General features: G+C 39.7%; 2 protein-coding genes across 3 annotated transcripts; both read right to left on the bottom strand.

Moving 5' to 3' along the window:
- Positions 1-21: 21 nt before the first annotated feature.
- On the bottom strand, positions 22-4,542 carry LOC121182236 (actin-binding protein IPP). Of its 2 annotated transcripts, XM_041038634.1 has the most exons (9): positions 3,788-4,542; positions 3,502-3,690; positions 3,203-3,387; positions 2,709-3,060; positions 2,446-2,591; positions 2,151-2,305; positions 1,896-2,053; positions 1,758-1,806; positions 22-187 (listed from the first exon to the last, which is right to left on the bottom strand). In XM_041038634.1, the coding sequence occupies exons 1-9, from the start codon at positions 4,037-4,039 to the stop codon at positions 99-101; spliced, it is 1,575 nt and encodes a 524-aa protein (XP_040894568.1). In that variant the 5' UTR covers positions 4,040-4,542; the 3' UTR covers positions 22-98. The 2 variants fall into 2 exon arrangements, with proteins under 2 accessions (XP_040894568.1, XP_040894567.1); XM_041038633.1 differs by lacking the exon at positions 22-187 and having other exon boundaries at positions 1,205-1,806.
- A 514-nt stretch (positions 4,543-5,056) lies between these two features.
- chkb (choline kinase beta) lies at positions 5,057-13,625 on the bottom strand. The gene is made up of 11 exons (XM_041038953.1): positions 13,050-13,625; positions 12,178-12,286; positions 11,861-11,974; positions 11,304-11,437; positions 11,110-11,214; positions 8,985-9,043; positions 8,050-8,137; positions 7,783-7,891; positions 6,537-6,649; positions 6,353-6,434; positions 5,057-6,269 (listed from the first exon to the last, which is right to left on the bottom strand). The coding sequence occupies exons 1-11, from the start codon at positions 13,556-13,558 to the stop codon at positions 6,213-6,215; spliced, it is 1,479 nt and encodes a 492-aa protein (XP_040894887.1). The 5' UTR covers positions 13,559-13,625; the 3' UTR covers positions 5,057-6,212.

Below are 13,625 nucleotides of genomic sequence, written 5' to 3' on the forward strand. Positions count from 1 at the left end.
AACGCCACACTCTCTCTCCCTCTCTCTCTTTCTCTCTCTCTCATCCGTGACATGCTTCTTTTTGTAATAAGACACCAAACACAGACAAGAGCCTAACCTCATGTGCCACGAGGTCTCTGCTGTGTAACTGAATCTGTTACAGTGCTGTTAGGATGTAACTGAGAGCAATGTGACATTTCCTTTTCACCTAGAGAGAATACAAGCACAACAAAATGATTATAAAATTATAATTATTTGATAAGAATGGCAGCACATTACTCTTTGTCTGGGGGGGTTAAATTATCAGCAGATTTATGCGTCATGACTTTGCTTTGATTAGAAGGTTAGAAAATGGGACCTAATGGTGTTTATCAAGAGAAGACGGAAAACAAAATATGCAGTCTCAATTGTGTGATGTTGTGTGACCAGTTGTGTGAGTTTATGCCAAACCATGCCAGACCACAACTTTTAAATCCAACAATACTGCAAGAAAGAAAGGAAGAAATGTATTTACTGTACAAAACAAACAAAAAAATAAACAAAGGTAAAGGGGGACGCCACACTCCAGGCTTGGCCTGGGTGTCATAATGCAGGATGAGCTCTATAGATCCTGTGTCATTGAGATTTTGAATCGCACAAATAAGCAAAAGCAGCAAAAACTTTATGCAAATAGAATGTACCTGTACACAAACACAAGTCAATTTTCTTGAAAAAAGGAAAAAAAAAGAACAGTCCAGAAAGCACAATTCCCACAAGAATAATCAATTAAAGCAATCATGATTTACAATGAAGTCAGGTTCTGAAGTTCTTTATACTCTTCAGTTATTTTTTCTCCCAGAGTTACTACAGCGCTCATGCTAACTGTGGACTGCCCTTAGAATCATATTTAAAACTAAAGGACAGAAATTTTAAACACAAGAGATAATCCCCCACCGATAATCCACCTAGGGAGTTTACCACCTTATGTTTGGAAAAGACTTAAGTACTATTACATTCTGCCACAAAAACAATCACAAAATACAGCACAGAAGCTAACTGTTGTCATGACTAGCCCCTAAAGGGGCTTTTTTTCTGAACCCTTTTTGTTATGTTTGGAACTCTTTTGTGGACCTTCTCAGAGTCTTGTTTAGTTTGTTAAGTTTTGTTTATAGTTCCTGTTTTATTTTGAAATCATGGCCCTTGTGTATCTTGTCTTGTTCTACTTCCTGTCTTTGTCTTTTTTCCCTCCATTTGTGATTGTCTGCCCCGCCCTAATTGGTTTTACCTGTTGCCCATTGCCCTGTGTATTTAAGTCTCATTGTTTTCCTGTTCTTGTTGGTTTGACTGTTTCCATGCCTGTGTCCATGCTTGAGTCTGCGCCATGTCAAGTCCCTGTGTTTGTTCATGTTCCTGTGTCTTGCGTTTTCCCCCTCATGGACTTACCTTGGTTTCTTTTGTTTCAAGCAAGGATTTTTGTATTTTTGTTGTTTAGTTTTGTTCCTTAGTGTTTTTCTCCCATGTGGATGATTTTTGGTTGTTTGAGTTTTGTTCCCTTGCCCTGGACTTTGGTTTATTAAAAGACTTTGAGTTCACTAATTCTGCCTGTCTTTGGGGGTTTTGCGTTTGGGTCCAAGTCCTTGCCTCCCTCCATGACAACTGTAACTATTAGAAGTGAAGATAAAAGATAGCTTCATAGCATGTGGAGACTGGTAGAGGAGGAAGGGCTCTGAGGGAAAGAGTTTGGAGATCTATCTTTGCAACAGTGTTGTGCTCTATACTTGGCATTAGGACCTCATCACCTGTAACTGTCCCCTGTCCTGCAAATGCCACTTTTTCAGTCCTGTGCACCTGGACAAAAAAAGGATAATGGACATTAATTAAAAATATTAGGCATTATGCCTTTAATAAATGATCTCAGTCTCTTGTTAGAGTCATACCTGTCCCCATTTCTGTGTCTGTACACAAAATGATGTCATAACATTCTCTGAGTTGTTTCCACCAATCACAAGCAGCCTGTCTGTGACACCCAGGAAGTAAAGAGTCGGGATGTCTGCATCTGCTCTGGTGAGGGTGGGAAGCAGTTCAGACCAGGAGTCTAAAGCACAGAGAAAATGCAGAATCACAGTATTTACAATCTATAACAGCACACACATTCTGGTCAAACCGAGCTGTGCTGCTCTGCCTTACTGTACCTTGCCTCGTGTTGTACTGCAGCAGCAGTTTCTCTCCAGTCCTCTGGATGCTTCCCAACACATAAAGACAGTGTCCAAGGCTAGTAGCAAGGGGCACGTCATGGGACAAGGACACAGTGAACTGGAAGTCTGTGAGTGGCAGTGAGGACACAAACCTAAGGCAGAGATTACATTCGGGCATCAGTACACTATGAAGGGTGCTTTTTCTGAAAGAGATACATTTCAATTAGAAAAGCATCCACGTAGCATGACATAAACCTGCCAGCTGGTTTACACTGACAAAGAAGACACAAACCTCCATGTGTCCTCCCATGGATCATAGCATTCTACAGCTGTATAGAGAGCTGTACTGGAGTCCGGAGTCACTAGGGAGTCCAAATACCAGCCTCCCACAGCGTAAATACAGCCTTCACAGGCCACTGCGCTGAAGTGTCTTCTGTGCTGTGGACGCAACATATGGTAACAGTTTTCATTAGTATTATGTAAATGACTGAGAAAGACAAAGCAAGAAATTCTCTGGAATAAGACAGATCAGCTTGATATAGAAGATTGTCTCACCTTAATCAGAGGAGCTGTGGAGACCCACGTATGAGAAAAGGGATTGTACCTAAAGGAAGCCATCTTGAACTCCCAGCCTCTCTTCACATGCTGCCGGTAGCCTCCTATGATGTACAGGTAGTTATACAGAACCACTGTAGTAAAACACCACTTATCGGCCCTGAAAGGTAGCTCTGTAACCGGATGCCAGTCTTCACTGTCGTCCGACCCTTTCAGGATGAAGATATGTCGGGCACGTTCTGTTTCTGGATCGTTCCAAGACGTTAGGTTCTCTTTCCTGAGGCTGCAGAGATGTCTGTGTCCTTGTATCCTCAGGTTGACAACTTCATCCTTCTCCTCATCCTCCAGACACCTGAGGTATGAATCAGTCTTAATGGCAAGAAAGAAACGTGGCAAAGCTGGTCCTCACAATAAGCCTTGATAACAGTCCAAAATTAGAACTGAACCAACTTGACCTATAAAATCATGTAATTATAGCATCAAGTGTTGCATACCTGGTGAGGTGTGACAGCTCCATCATATTTCTACTCAGGTAGGTGAACACTGTCATCTTCAGCTCTGTACAACAGATCTCCTGAGCCAGATTCAGGTAGGATAAACAATTATCTGGTCTGAGTTCATCTGCCAGGACTGACAGGCACTTTGAGAGGAAGGCCTCAGTCAGGAGATAGCTGCTGACCTCCAGAGTCAGAGAGAGAGGAAGCAAGAGGTGGTAGGTTGGATTGGGCGTGAATCGCAGCACTGTAGGGACAAGGATAAATAGCTGTGGAGATCTGAATCTCCATTTGCATACCTGGATGTGAGTGCCCAACTCCTCCCGAGGGACTTTAAACTTATTGTGGAAGGAGAACTCGAGCAGATTGTAGAAGACAGAGGAGGACACATGGTCCAGGTGGATGAGGCTCTCTGAGGTCTCTCTCATTTTGGACTGAGACAAGGCCCGGAAGTACTCACTGCACTCTGAAAGTCTTCCAAGGTCCACCTTAAAAATGAATCATTAAAGTCAGTTTTTTATGGCATGTGATTGGTTTTTGATTTACCTGTATGAATGGAAGAATTGCTCTTTGTTTTTTACTTACATGGAAAGCATGTGTACTGGTTTGAACTGTAACCATGGTTTCACCTCCATCCCCAAGGTGATATGTGCAGAGTGCCTCATTGGTTTTCCACTCTGCTGTGTCTTCTTGGCATGATTGCCGATCTGTGATATCTGGGGATGCTATCCAAGTATTGGCTAATGGAAAATCTCTCCAAAGTCTTTTAAGACCATATTTCAGCCACGTGCATATCCACTCAAACAGAATCATAAAACATTGCCTGAAAGGATTCATCTCACTGACAGAATGTTGTTTGGATCTAAGTTTAACCCATTCCAAACACTTTTAAAACTGTCTGTGCCAGATACCAGATTTGATTTATAAAACTCAAAAGGTCTAAAGATACTATGCAGTTCTCACACTAACACTGCTCTAATTACACATTCAGAATGGCAATGTCTATCCTCCATATAAGGTAAGGCAAACCCCCCGAAGAATTCAAAACAGCCACTGCACGATGGAAAAACAGAGGACAGAACAGTCAGTTTAGTCCATGTCCCACCAGCTCGTCTCCTTTTCCCTGTCTCAGCTCTCACAGTCATGTGCCCTTCAACAGCACAAACAGCAAAGCCACTGTAAGCAAAGATTTAAGACCACATGCCAACAGAAACAATACAATAAATAAAAGACTGGTAAAGTTAAAACTTCAGCTCCAGAATTCTTGTTTGTTCTGCAGCAGATCCAGTTGATTCGAAAGTATTCCTCAATCTTTGAGCAGCGTACTTCTTTCTGCTGGTCTATTCTTGGCACATGGAGGTGGGACAACAGTCAGACCTCTGGGATGAAACATGGCCTTCTTCACCCTGCTCTTGACGTCATCATGGGACACTCAAGTTACCTTGCAGTTAGATGGCAGCAATATGAGAGTAACTTCATGTTTCACAAAATGCATCAATACATCTGTTGAAATATAAAAGCACAGATACATAGTTCATGAAAAGAAAAAGAGGTAAAGGAACAGGTTCTAAGCACATGTTTATTAGCCTTTAAATTATATTATTAGTAGTGCAAATAGAACCAACATAATACAGAGAAGATTTCACAGAATGAAAATGTCTACAGTTAATGAGGCACAGTTAAGCTTTAGGTGTCTTTTCATGAGCAAATGGAAGCAGCTATGTGTAAAACAAAAAATATGGACACAGTAATTGATGGCAGTGTATTCAGACAAATCTGTAGTATACAGTATAAATAAATAAAAGAATCAAAGGGATTCAAACAAAGCTTCTAGAAAATGTCAAAACCCCAATGTGACTTTATCAACATAGATTTTAATTATTGTTAGCTCTAATGTAGGCAATCAGTAAAAGTTATTATTCTTGGCAAAGAAAACCAAACCAAAAAACTAAGAAAAAAACAAAACTCTGAATAATATGACTGACATCAACAAAGAACGATACATAGATGACCAGAGGTAATCCCGTCTGAATTAAATATGGGCAGAGAGTTAAACGTGCAGCAGAGATGTACAGTTAATAACAAACATCCAATTTTACAGACTTAAATGTATTAAATGTATTATAAGTTCTAATGGCGAGATTAACTATTTTACTAACTATTGTATTGACTACAGTGATACTGTATAAAATAGCCCTTGCGACAATTTGATGAATATAGGTAAGCTTTTAACTTCATATTCTGCAGTAAAACTGCCTGTGACAGACGAGACAGTTAACATTTGGAATAGCTGAGAGTGAAGTGGAAGGGAGTAAAGGGAGTGAGAATATTCAGTTTGCTTCTTCCCTCACAGGATGCCTTTACAGTCAGTCCTTATGAAACAGGTCTATACACCTGAATGCAGAATGATCATCAGAAGAAAGAAGAGAGGTAGAATGACTAAAAACACTAAACCAAAGAGTTATACAAAGGCTTTCCACACTGAACTCAACACTATTGGTTTAATATACCAAAATCACTATTACAGTAAGATTTACAGTCTGAAATGAAAAGACATGAATTCTCTGGTAACCAGGATTGTCCATCACTGACATGCTCAGAGAGCACAGCTAAAGAATTAACAATGTCAGTGTTAAAAAAATGGTCCAGAGAAGTGAAGTGCATCTAAAAATGGGTGATAAAATAAAATAACTGAACATCACATTGTCTGAGCCCCTTAAATGATAAACAACATTCAGTGCTATAGAGCTATATCTGCCCAAACAAAATTTCACACTATAGGGATAAGTATGTATAATGGATTGCCTGAAAGTCTAAACTGTGTGTGCAGTCTTAAAATGTAAATTTCTACCTTTCACAAGTCAATACTTGTCATAGGCAGAGCTGCATAGAGCTGGAGTTCCACTAACACATAGATGAAAAAAATCATCATAACAGAAACATGAGACAGGCTTGAACAATGATAAGGACAACAAAATGAGACAGTACATTCTGATGAACATGGTGGAATTCAGGAGAAGAGCTTTTTTTGCTTGAAGTAGGCATCAAAACGACACTGGGCATAGTCCTGCAAAACAATATTGCTTACAACAAGGCACGATAAACTGAAATCAAACATATCAAAAATAACAAAAAAACAAATCTCCTTACCATGTATCCAAACTCAATCTTGGATATCTTGGCTTGAATGATGGACCACAACCCCCAGAGGAAGTGAGACGCTAATGCATATCTACAAATGAAAACAAACAAACAATGTCAGGGCTCTTGTGATTCTGTTAGAAGTTTTAACTATACATATTCACCACTGATGTAAATTATTACACCATCAAACCTGTTTGCTTCTATTATCATGTCCTCTTCGATCTGTTTCTGGTCCACGGTAATATCAGAGTTCTGTTCTGTTTTGTTCCTCTGTTCTGCCAAATAATGCCTTATAAAATGAAGCTACAAAAAAAGAGGAAATATTATTTGTGACATGTTTCATGTACATTTTGTGATCACATTTCAATATTCCAGATTCACTTTAGTGTCCCACAATGTAGGAAATTTGACTCCATGCTGCAACCAAAGCAATCCACATACATACAGACAGGATAAAACAGCTACAGGGAGCAAGAACATATGTAAGAACCTAATAATCAAAACATACAGTGAAAAAGACAAAGGAAAATATACACTGGTGTAAAATAGATAACAACCTACACAGCAGAAAAAGCTACAACTGGAAAATTGTCAATCTTGTTTTCATACCAGTCCCATCCTAGTTTCATTTGCTGCCATTTAAAATTTGCATTCGTTTTTTAAATTTACTCAAACAACGACATTGTTGTTGTTGTAGGTTGCAAAGCACTGTGGGAAAAGTCAGTTAGCAGCTTGATTAGATTTCCAACATGAACTATAATGTGTGCCCTATAAAGCTCAAACTCGCACTAAGGAATGTTACCACTAGATGGCACTGTGAGGCCAACACACTTATCTTCTGTCATAGTGTGATTATTTGCCTGAGCTTCACAGGGAGAAAGAAATAGAAACATATTTAATAAACTGTGTCTCTAACTAGTATTCAAAAGAGAAATGCTGAAATTAGGAGTCTTGTTTTAATAGTTAAAATGACTGCTGCTGCATGTCTGAAAAGGTTGCAGAAAAACCTCTACACTATGTTTGTCTAATACATATAATGTCTCACTTTAAAGCCTGTCTTTCATCAAAAGCTATCTGTAACTCTTTATTTTAAGTGTCCTTATTTAGCAGTATATAAACATTTAGTAAATGGTTTGTTGTGTGAACTGATATTAGTGTTTATTAATTTATTTGTCAGCAACTATAATCCTTATGTGGGAGGATTACATTCACTCTCTCATACGTGGAGGTTGGCGTATATATAATGCAGTAAAACTGTGTTTTACTACAGAAATTATATAAAATGTCTTCATAGGTGAAGTTCTAATTACAACTGCTGACAAATACTGTAATTTAATATACTTTTATGAGCCTCTGTTAAGAGCAAGGATGGAGATAATGAAGCAAAGAAAAACAGACAGTCTTTACTGGGCTGTAAAATCTTCGACCTGACTGACCTGCTGCTCCCTGGTGGGGTAGTTCTCTGGTGTGGCTTTGTAGAAAGGCCACTGGTTGTAGGTGTAATCGTACATCCACTCACAGAAATGGTTCCCAAAGTCAAAACCCCTACATAAAAGAACAGATAGTATGTTTTATATTAATTCACAAAGACACAATATAAAACTAGAGCCCAAAAACACAAATTTCTAATCATAAGACATCAGTTCTGTTGTGTTGGTGTATAATTTGACTAAGAGTTCACACACTAAGTGTTCACACTCTACCTGTAATTGTAACTGCTGTATTCAAAGTCTATCAGCATGAGTTGTTCTGTTGAGGAGTGGTCCTTGTCTTCCAGTATGAGAATATTACCTGCAATAAAAAACACACTTATGAGTCTTATGAGTGTGTGTGTGTGTGTGTGTGTGTGTGTGTGAGGGGGTATTTGTGGAATATCAACTTCTTCAGCTACCACTATACTCCGGAGTCACATTTCTCCAAATAACCAAAAGTATGTGGACACATCTGCTGTGCTTTTATTCAGGGGTCTGGCCTCTTAGTTCTAATTCTGTTAAATTTTAAAGCCACTGCATTCAAAAACATTATATGCAACAACGTACCTCCAACTCAGCAGCAACAGTTTGATGAAAGGCTTTTCCTTTTTCACCATGTCAGAGTCTCAATGCACAAAACCAGGTCCATGAAGAATTGATTTTCCCAGTTTGGTGTGGTAGAACTTGACTGGCAGGTTGGTGAAACTGCTAACTAACCTAACATCTTTTAGCATTAGCGATCTTTCAAACATCGCTAATGCTCTTGCAGATTATATATATATATATATATATATATATATATATATATATATATATATATATATATATATATATATATATATATATATATGTGTGTGTGTGTGTGTGTCCACATACTTTTAGCCATGTCACGTAAGTTTAGCTTCAGGTGTTTCCTGTTCTGCGAGACACAGCTATTCATTAGAAACCTAAATCTGTGACTGCCACCTCATCACCTTCAAAGGCTCATTTTCACCAATAGCATGATGCATATGAATATGAGCTGTCCCTATTAATACACCCCAGCCTTCCTTTGACTTACATAATATATCGCCCTCCTACGAAATGTGACAGTACGGCCAGACAGGACAGCTGATAGGATAAATCAGACAAAATTAGAGATGTGACAGGATTTCAGAAGCTTTTACCTTCCTGGACGTCATTGTGGCAAAACACCACTGGCGATGGAGTCACTGCCAGCAATGCACTGTTGTGGAGACAAGGGTCAGATGAACAGAGTGGACGATGAAAGGAAAAGGGAGAGGAGAGATGAATGTGTCAGTGTTGCATATGCAAGCATTACTATAACTCAACTATGAAAAAAGAAAAGACATTCAGTTGAGAATAAAGGAAGTGGGTGAAGTCGTCCTAGACCACAGAAAGTACACTGAGGCAATGAGACACTGACATTTCACGTTATCTACAACTCTCACTATTTTACTGCTAGCAAATCAGGCCACGTTGCATAACATTAATTCCAGGTCCACCTTTGCTCTTGTACTCTCGCTGGTGGGCAGCATACATGCAACAAAACATGAGGTAAACATTCAAGAGTATCTCATCTAACTATCCATATTTTATTTTCATCTGTTCTGGATAGCAGGTATATACATAGGTTTTATAGGCAATATATACCAAGCCATTCAAAGCAAATATGTACCCAGCTGGACCACCAAATATGTTCCTTAGTGTATATGAATAGGAAAGCTCCAGAAGTGCTCATTCAACAAGTGACAAAAGAGGTGCTCAACTCTCTAGAAGGAGAATATGACTGAAATTTACAGGAGTGCCCGAAAGGGGAAAGGAAACTAAATATATATATATATATATGTGTGTGTGTGTGTGTGTATATGTATATGTATAAATATAAAATAAAATAAAACCCAAAATGTCACTCTGACTGGCTGACTTGCTTGGAGCCAACCTAAGAACACATTACCTTGCAGTCTTATATCTGACTAAGCAAAAGACATGTTATCAACTCAGATATGTTGGAGGACTTCAGATGATGGCAGCAGATAGCCAGGGTATTCCCATGCAGTGGAAACTACATCTTATGCCTGCTTCAGTGTGAGAGCTGTGTGTATCTAGAAGATTTAAAAAAAAAGTGTCCATAGACACTGGGCTGATTTGCTATTGGTTGCCGAGGTCACACTGTCAGGACGACTCAACAGTGAAGTCGTGGAGGCACTGGAACAAAGGTCAGCATTCTGACTAGAAACAGAAAGACAGCTCTGTCCTGTCTCTAAGATTAAATTCTTATGTCCAACAAATCTCTAACTAAAACTCTTACAGCCTTATTCATGTAACATACAGTCTTTTCACACTAAATCTATGTTACCACATTTTACTGTTAGTGTTAGCAAAATCACACATTTTATTGGTCAACTAATGTTATCTGTTGATGATAAGATAGTGTGCTTGTCTAAATGTTTGTACTTTTCATCACTAGTTAAAATTTTACTATTGCAAACCCAGCTGTATCCTTAACCTCAACAAAAAAAGACTCTTAAAAAATAGAAATTAAGCTGTTTATGCCCCAAAATGTAAGTTTTATGCCGAAAGCTGACATTTTGTTTTTGGTGAATTCAGCAACACTAGTATATATGCCACAGAGACCACGAATGAAACAAGCCTTTAAGCTTTATTGTGACTCCTTAACAAGTTGGATAGATACAAATGAGTATGACCAAGCACATGTTAGAAGATAGTATAGAGATAGAGATTTTTTTAGAATCCACCTGTTGTCAGGAAGCTGCTACTTTCATCAGAGCTTCATCAGCACACAAGAGGATTCTGCACACACCCATGTAATCATTTAATTGCCTTCCAGTGTTCCTCGTGCCATCTCTGATATGATCATTTTATTCAAATATTCTTGAGATTTTTGGTGGTGGTCCCTGAACATGAGAAGATGAACAGACTAAACTGCCTAGATGGTGATTACATTGAGTAATATGAGATGCTGCTGACGAAACAACATCTAGTTGGCACTTGGCTTAAGAAGAAGTGATTGCATAATCGTCCTGCTACTTGCCTTCAAAGTAATTTTGAAAGTGACCGGAAAACTCTGGAGAAGGAGGGCCTTGCTTTGTCTCTCACTGACACTGGTGGGTACTGGAAGGAGGGGAGAGGGGATACTAGAGGTTGCATCCTACCATTTCCCTTAACCCTGCCTACTATAACTTTAAGACTTTTTTATACAACTTACGTATGAAGTTACTCCATGCAATATACAGTATTAGGCCTTTTGAAGCCTGTGCAAGAACTCACCGGAGGCTCTCCAGCTCAGCAGGCAGATCCAACTTCATAAGCTTCTTGTACTTCTTCAAATGTGCCTCCCGTACAAAATTAAGCTTCATCACTTGATCCATGTATCTAATGAAAAAAAAAACAGTGCATATAATTATGAAAAAACCCCAGAAAGTCCTAGTAGTAGATAGAGAGTGTTATCAAGGTGTCCTTACCTGTCAATGGTCCCAAACAGCCACTTAGGCTCTTTATTAAAGGGCATAATCATGTTATGGAAACGCGCCAACTTGGTGGCAATCTCAGCTGAGACGGCAGGATCTGAAAGTTGATGTGTGCACATGCGGGTATTCTAGGAAAACAGAGAGACACGAAAATGATTATTTCTGTAAATGCTTCCTCAACATTACAAACTAAGTCAAGTAACAACAGTAGGACTTTTAAAATCCTACAAATTTGATGGCATTTACATACACAACTAAAGAGCATTGCTCAATATGAATGCATGTCTGAAGAGAATTTATTTTTTGTAATTAAAGCACAATTATTGTTTTCAATAGAACCTACATATTAGAATTTGACCCTGAATGCTAAATGCTTTACAACAAACTCAATACACAATAACAATTTTAATCTAACAAAAGTCAAGGATATGTACCACTTTGTTTCCACACATTAAAGATACTTTTGCACTTTGGCTTAGAATGACAGCAGTGTGAAACAAAAGAGACACAAAGCGTGTGTGCGTGTGTGTGCACTTAGGTGTGCATCATACCGGAAGGTACTGTTCTAAGCGTCCCTCTGGGAAGATGCCGTAAAGTTTTGGCCCTAGAGTCCGCTCTGCCAGGATGGCAAACATCACGCTCTCCAGCACCAGAGAGTCCACTCCCTGTGACAGAGATACACAGAAAGACAGACAGTCAGACACAATATCATGGTGCTTTTAGTTTTTATCACACTCCCAAGTGAAGAACAATGATGTTGCTACAGAAGACCGACTACAGTTTTTCCCCATGATTATCAAATATGTGCAGCCACACACATTGATGGAAAAGATTTTGTTCCTTGAGGACCCCTACTAAACAGACCAACCTGTAAGATGGCACCATAGACTCTGAGGAGCACCTGGCGAGGTTCTTCTCCCACACAGTGCACATGTTCAGGCAAACAACACAGGTACAGCAGATTACTCAGTCCACCACTGCAAAACAAAAACACCGGTGTTATCACATCAATGAAAGTTAACATGACCCCACAGAATCCTGTCATAAGGATTAGTCAAAACAAAACATCAGTAGATTGTGCTTAGAATGCATTTATTTTGTGTTCTTCCTCTTGGGCCAAGCCATCTGCCAGAGTATCCTGGCAAAGTCAACTTTAAACAGGTTTAACACAACACCACATGTGTCAACACACATTTACATGCTTGGATGGTTAAATTGAGGGCTCCTTAGAGAAAGAATTTTTAATCCCACAGTATTAGAGGGATACATAATGGATATAAAATACGCCAAACAAAATATGACGTAGCATTTTAATAACAGCGACAATAAAATAACACAGTGGCTTCCAACCTGGGGATCAAAACAATCCAGTCACCAGATAACTCTGTTACACAAAAGTAGATAATTTTCTATTTTAGCTTTTGTTGATTGTGAAAAGCAAGATACATGTATCTCTTTATGACTCTAAACGTCCTTCAATTTAAACAATCCCAGAGAGAAAAAACAGCATATGGTTGAACTGCACGCAGCTCATGTCCACACTCAGGCCATATGCTGTCATGATCACAAGCTGCGATTACTTTCTTTTAAGTGATCCCAAGCCAAAAGGGAAGGAAACCACTGTCTTAGGAGATCAAACAAAAAGAATGACAGTGAGCCAAGTGAATGATGGCCACACAAGTGTGGTCCCTACAAGACATAACTCTATCCCTCTTTCATTTTTTCACCGCCATTGTTTACCTTACGATGCTGATTTGAAAGTCATCCTCTTGGATAGTCTTCCACGACCCTGACAGAAAGTCCCGGCACCAAGCGAACGCCCTGACCCTGGTGTCCCGGTCGACTTCCTCGGTTCTCCCATCCCGAAAAGACTCTGCCTCCGAGTCATCATCAAAGTTGGCCCCAGACAGAGGACTTGGGGTCCTCAAGTTTCTCTCGTTCACGACAAGCGTGCTTCCCAATCGTTTCTTCTCTAAGGGAGGACCCGTGTTTTCTGTTGTGACAGTAGGAATGTTGCTGAACAGCCCCGGCCCTGGCTTGCCATCTCCGCCCAAGCTCTCCTTGTCGCAGCCGCTGAAGCTGGTTACATTTCCACTCGATTGCATCGTGAGTTTCCGGGCGAAGAGTAACGGAAGACCGCTGTGAAATGTCGGTCTGAGACGGCGGGACGGACTTGCTGACGAACGCAGTTCGCCGGTAAAGCTACTTAACCGGAAGAGCTGAACATATCTGAATGGTCTGAATGGCATGGGCGGCGGTTATTAGCAACCATTAAAGTAGTAGATGACCGTTCGTTTCCTCGCGCACACAGCGTCA

Source organism: Toxotes jaculatrix, chromosome 5 (genome assembly GCF_017976425.1).
Source record: "Toxotes jaculatrix isolate fToxJac2 chromosome 5, fToxJac2.pri, whole genome shotgun sequence".
In the NCBI taxonomy this organism is placed as follows: domain Eukaryota; kingdom Metazoa; phylum Chordata; class Actinopteri; family Toxotidae; genus Toxotes; species Toxotes jaculatrix.

Coding starts and splice junctions, on each gene's coding strand:
- LOC121182236 (XM_041038633.1), bottom strand. CDS start 4,039: ATGAATCCTTTCAGGCAATGTTTTATGATTCTGTTTGAGTGGATATGC. Junction 3,388..3,501: donor AGTTGGGCACTCACATCCAG/GTATGCAAATGG, acceptor CTGACTCTGGAG/GTCAGCAGCTATCTCCTGAC. Junction 2,306..2,445: donor CCATGGGAGGACACATGGAG/GTTTGTGTCTTC, acceptor TCTCTGCCTTAG/GTTTGTGTCCTCACTGCCAC.
- chkb (XM_041038953.1), bottom strand. CDS start 13,558: ATGCCATTCAGACCATTCAGATATGTTCAGCTCTTCCGGTTAAGTAGC. Junction 11,438..11,860: donor GCTTAGAACAGTACCTTCCG/GTATGATGCACA, acceptor CTGTTTTCCTAG/AATACCCGCATGTGCACACA. Junction 6,270..6,352: donor AGATTGAGTTTGGATACATG/GTAAGGAGATTT, acceptor ATTGTTTTGCAG/GACTATGCCCAGTGTCGTTT.